At 39.4% G+C, this 4945-nt stretch overlaps 1 protein-coding gene across 2 annotated transcripts; it reads right to left on the bottom strand.

The window, feature by feature from the left end:
- Window positions 1–1693: 1693 nt before the first annotated feature.
- On the bottom strand, window positions 1694–4623 carry LOC106610802 (homeobox protein Nkx-2.4-like). Of its 2 annotated transcripts, none has more exons than XM_014210392.2 (2): window positions 4081–4623; window positions 1694–3694 (listed from the first exon to the last, which is right to left on the bottom strand). In XM_014210392.2, exons 1-2 carry the CDS (start codon window positions 4448–4450, stop codon window positions 3015–3017), a joined length of 1050 nt encoding a protein of 349 aa, XP_014065867.1. In that variant the 5' UTR covers window positions 4451–4623; the 3' UTR covers window positions 1694–3014. The 2 variants fall into 2 exon arrangements, with proteins under 2 accessions (XP_014065867.1, XP_014065868.1); XM_014210393.2 differs by having other exon boundaries at window positions 1694–3667; window positions 4081–4622.
- Window positions 4624–4945: the final 322 nt, after the last annotated feature.

Here is a 4945-nt window from a genome sequence, read left to right as displayed (position 1 = left end):
AGACAGCAATAGGCCATCATCATCATCATCATCATCATCATCCTCCTCCAAGGGTATCATCATGACTGTTATTGAGATGCAATTTTGAAACGTGTTTAAATGGGCAATGGATATGGAAGGCAGTGGCCTATTATCAGGTGTCCAGTACAAATCATGATGTAGACCAGACAGACTACAGGGTGAGATGGATAACAACTTGTGATTTAAATGTTTTGGAGAGTGTAATACAAATATTTAAGAGGTAGTAACTTCATGCCATCCTTATGATAGATTGACTTTTCAAAGAGGGTTTGAATTTCTCAGCTCGTTTTAGAAGGGCCCCTCAACATTATTATAATATCACAATAACTTGTATCATATATATTTCTTTGATTATATTCAGATTGTTTTAGATACAGTTGAAAAGTGGGGGGAAAAATGTAGGGACGGTTCGTATTGTGGTAATAATACGTGATGGTCTACTGTATATATTTTGAATTAAACGTGAAATTCGAGAGTGGTAACTGATACTTTATAGAAGTAGCTAGAAACAGAGCTATTTTGTGTAGTTACAATATTAGGATAGGTTTGTATAATCAGTGATGTTGGAGAATAACAGCAGTATTTTAGATGTAGCGCAGGATCAACTGAGTACAGAATAGTATATTGCAGTAGCATTACTGCAATAGAAAGTGCAGTTAGGATATAGCCTATGGAGGGAGACTAAAGAGTACAACTGAATAAAAAATAAATTGCAGCGAAGTGCTGGATAACTCAGTGTGATACATGTTTTGCCTTTAGAATAGAAAACATTGTACCGTTAAAACCGACTGGGAATGTAAAGCAGGCCTTATCATAACAAAGAAAGGTTCATTGCAACATCAACATGTGGTGTGCACAGTAAGGTTGGAATACTGTTTTAATAGTGTAGCGACGCACATGGATAAAATAGATTACTTTGATTAGAGACATATCATGTCATTAGTGCTTTTGGTGTTGCATTACACCTACTTTACTGTCATGAATCCGTTATTAGGCGATACTGGGCTACGTAAATGTCTACGTAAATGTATTGAATGTCAGCGCATAAGCTCTGAATGCTGCTGCTGCAATAGGCCTGCTAGCTTGATGAGAAACACGTTCTTCAAAATGTGCATTATTAAGTAGAAAGGTTATCACAAATTGATCTACATTTCATTCAATAACGTGCCACAACACCAACAACAACAATAATAATTTAAAAAGGAATGATCATAATAATAATGATAATATCACTACATTGAAGTTGGTTGTGTTATTCATGTATAGGAGAAAGGACTCTATTAGACATATAAATTGGCTAAGAACTTGTAAAACAAGTCTGTGTTGACTAACCTATTCTTATTGCTTTGGAATCACACCATTTCTGTGTTGAAAACATATGGAACAAGTTTCAGGTTTTTATTCTAACGATAATAAGGCTGTTCCAAACTTGCTGTATCTTTATGTTTAGCTAAAACTATTGTTTATGGATAATATTTTCAATAGGTTATAATATTTGAGTGTATTGGTCAGCCTACATTTGCGATGGCTCTGCAAAATCTCCTGTGAACAATGTTGGCTAACCAATCGACCTTGCTTTCCAACTCAATTTGGTCTCAATCACACAATAATGAAAACGCACTCCAACCAGATCCTTATAAAAATTAATTCGCCAGAAATAGCTCGCACTTCAAGTGATTTATTGTTAATGTTCAATTGGTTTGAAACACATACAGCAGCCATCACGCATTTGTTCGTTTTAACTTACAAAATAATAAAGAAAACAAAAAAAGTCGACTTCAAAACAAGTATTATACAGGTAAAAGCGTTCTCGTGTGTTAGCCAAATATGAGTAGTTTATTTCCAAAACGCTAAATCCACAAAATGTTCACATTTGATTTTGTTTTCTTAACAGATTGCTTATGGGCACATTTATGTGTGTGTAAAACTTTTCTCCGATGTTTTATTCATTGATTTCAGATGTGTATGAATTATTATTATTTTTGCAAAACGCTATATATATATCCGTTGTTTAGCTGGAATGGAATGTTAGTATCATATAGCCTATATTTGACTGATATGTTGTTGTCTCACCTAGCTATCTTAAGATGAATGCACTTACTGTAAGTCACTCTGGAGCATCTGCGAAATGACTCAAATGTAAAATGTTTTACAGATCTCATATTCCTGTATTTAATCATGTTATTTGTTTTAATTAAATAGGCCATTGATGTTACAAATGTATAATGTATACATTTCTATATTTAAAAATGGTGTTATATGTCACATTTGACCGTGTAAAACCTAGCAGTACTACTGATTTCTCTGAGAGTGAGGCGGATATATAGCATTTAGCAAAAAAACATCATTATTTGTCTTTCTGAAATGAAACCATCAAATTCGAGGTTTTAAACAAATACATGTCTCTCATTGAACAACCCATTGAATGATTAGATAGTGAAAAAAACACAACAATCTCTTTCATAATTTAATTATTTAAACAATAAAATTGACCAACATTTCTGAAAATGGATATATAGCGTTTTGGAATGAAACTTCATATAGGCCTACAGTTTCTACTTTCTTTAAGTCTAAATGAATACATTAGTTTACAATATCAATAGCATATTATACCAAGGTTATCACCGCAAATGAGGGGTGGTTTAGTACCTTGAGAGTTCATACCTGATCCCACCTATATCTCTCCCTTTTCCCTCCAGTCCCCATCTACGTTAACATCATGAGGAAGTCCATCACATTGATTATAAAAGGTCCCGAAACGACACAATCTGTTTCAAGGGCAGCCATTTCGTGTAATGTTCAAAAAATAGTCTCCCTCTTAGAAATGTCAAGAAAATGTGCCCTGACCAGCTGATGCGACTGAGCGTGTTGTCATCTCAGCCACCCAAGGGCTCCATTTTCGCACAGATGTGTATATCAACATGATACATGTCTCGTTTTCTCTTAAGCTCATCCGCAGGTTAAAATATAAAAATGTAAAAGGACAGCAGGTCCTACCACGTTCTGCCGTAGAGGAGGTTGGAGCTGACCATGTTATTGGTGTAGTCTATAGCAGACGTGTCTATCTGCGCCATGTTGATCTGGCTGTGGAGTGAAGGGGGGCTAGGTGATATCTCCTCCAGGTCTTGGGCCTGAACTAAGGAGTGGACCTGCTGGTTTTGATGTTGATTGATGCCATTACTGGAAGCCGGGAGCACCCCAGAGCCGTTATGTTGCTGCTGCTGCTGCTGCTGCTGAACCTGCTGCTGGTTCGGCGTTGGCGTGTTGGAGCCGTTCTGACACGGTTTACCGTCCTTCACCAGAACAGGCACGGCCACGCGCCTTGGAGACTGTTGTTGCTGACACAGGTTGCTGTCCTGCTGCAGCTGCTGCGCCGCTTTGTCCTTGGCCTGCCGCTTCATCTTGTACCTGTGGTTCTGGAACCAGATCTTGACCTGGGTCGGCGTCAGGTGGATCATACTGGCCAGGTGTTCCCGCTCTGGCGCCGAGAGGTATTTCTGTTGTTTGAATCTCCTCTCTAGCTCGTACACCTGAGCCTGGGAGAAGAGTACCCGTCGTTTCCTCCTGGGCGCTGCGTGCAGGGGTGGCATGGACCTGGAGGCGTCCCCCATGCCTGTCAGGGTCCCCATTCCAGTCATGTTCATACCTGTGGAAGGTCCCATGAATCTAGAAACTTAAAAATATACATACATATACGCATATTCAATATTCAGCAATGTAAATGTATCGTTTTGTTTGCCTGAAGTAGTTTGGCAATGGTCTGTATCCCGTGAGTAATTGTCCAAATGTAGGTTAAAATGCAGCTTTAGCAATCAAGTTAACTTAAATGCAATAATAATAATAATAATAATAATAATACACTTTTTGTTCAATAAAATGAAAACATACTTTTTTCCATATTAAACAATGATGTAATGGCAGACTACTCTATGATGGTGAGCGGTCTTGATTCAAACCTGTCCGCATTTCGTTAAAAGTTTGTTTGAGAAGTGCTGACAGTGACATAAAACAATTCACAAAACAATAACAACGAATCGAAATCAAATAAAAACGACTTACTCGTTGAATATCTTGGATCCGTGTTCGCGCCATACCACCCTGTTGCTGCTGCGCTATTTCTCATGGTTTCCTGGTACGACGGAAGATCTCCCATGTTGCCAATGCTCCCATTGCAGTATCCCCCCATGGCGCTGTGCGAGAACTGGGAGACAGTGTGTGGCATGTGGTAGGTGGTCGCCACGGTGGCGTTGTGTCCCATGGAGTGCTGTTGCATGCCAGTCTGGGAAACCTGAGGCTGTCGGTAAGCTCCCAGTGGAGAGGTTAGGTTCCCTGCGCCGTCCATGCCACTAAACTTCTTGTAGGTCTCCTCGATAGGACTCAAAATATCAGTCACTGAGAAAGGCGTTGTATGCTTTGGGCTCAACGACATGGTTCAGAAAGCAGGTAGATTTTGTTGAGCAAATCAACCGTGTTGTTGAAGCTCTCTCCTTCTGGATGGCTACGTAAGAGAGTGCTTGTAGAACGCCTGAGATCCGATTGATCGCCTTGGAGAAGGAGGCGAGCCCAGGGCGCTCTTAGCTCGGGTTTATTGTAGCCAGGAGCCAGGTTTACGACAAACACAGGGGGCGGAGCAACGTCCTAAACGAGCAAACAATAGTCATTGACATTTTAGAAAGCTAATTGAGGAAATGTGGTTAGTTTCGTATTAAGGTGAACATTATGCTAAGTAAACTGTTTATTTATTGTTCTAATATATCTACATATGTATTTGATGAGGCACTGTTATTTGTCCACATGTCTTACAATAATAAAGTTCTGCACAACAGCTGCGCGCATGATAAAAGGGGACGTGTAATTTTCTGCTTCAATAGGGAACTCCATACTTTCTGAAAACTTCAAGAGCACTTTGGCCAGACATAAGCGC

The sequence above is a fragment of the Salmo salar genome, chromosome ssa09 (genome assembly GCF_905237065.1).
Source record: "Salmo salar chromosome ssa09, Ssal_v3.1, whole genome shotgun sequence".
Taxonomy (NCBI): Eukaryota; Metazoa; Chordata; class Actinopteri; order Salmoniformes; family Salmonidae; genus Salmo; species Salmo salar.
This window is presented reverse-complemented; position numbering and strand designations above follow the sequence as displayed.

Coding starts and splice junctions, on each gene's coding strand:
- LOC106610802 (XM_014210392.2), bottom strand. CDS start 4,450: ATGTCGTTGAGCCCAAAGCATACAACGCCTTTCTCAGTGACTGATATT. Junction 3,695..4,080: donor GGATCCAAGATATTCAACGA/GTAAGTCGTTTT, acceptor TATATTTTTAAG/TTTCTAGATTCATGGGACCT.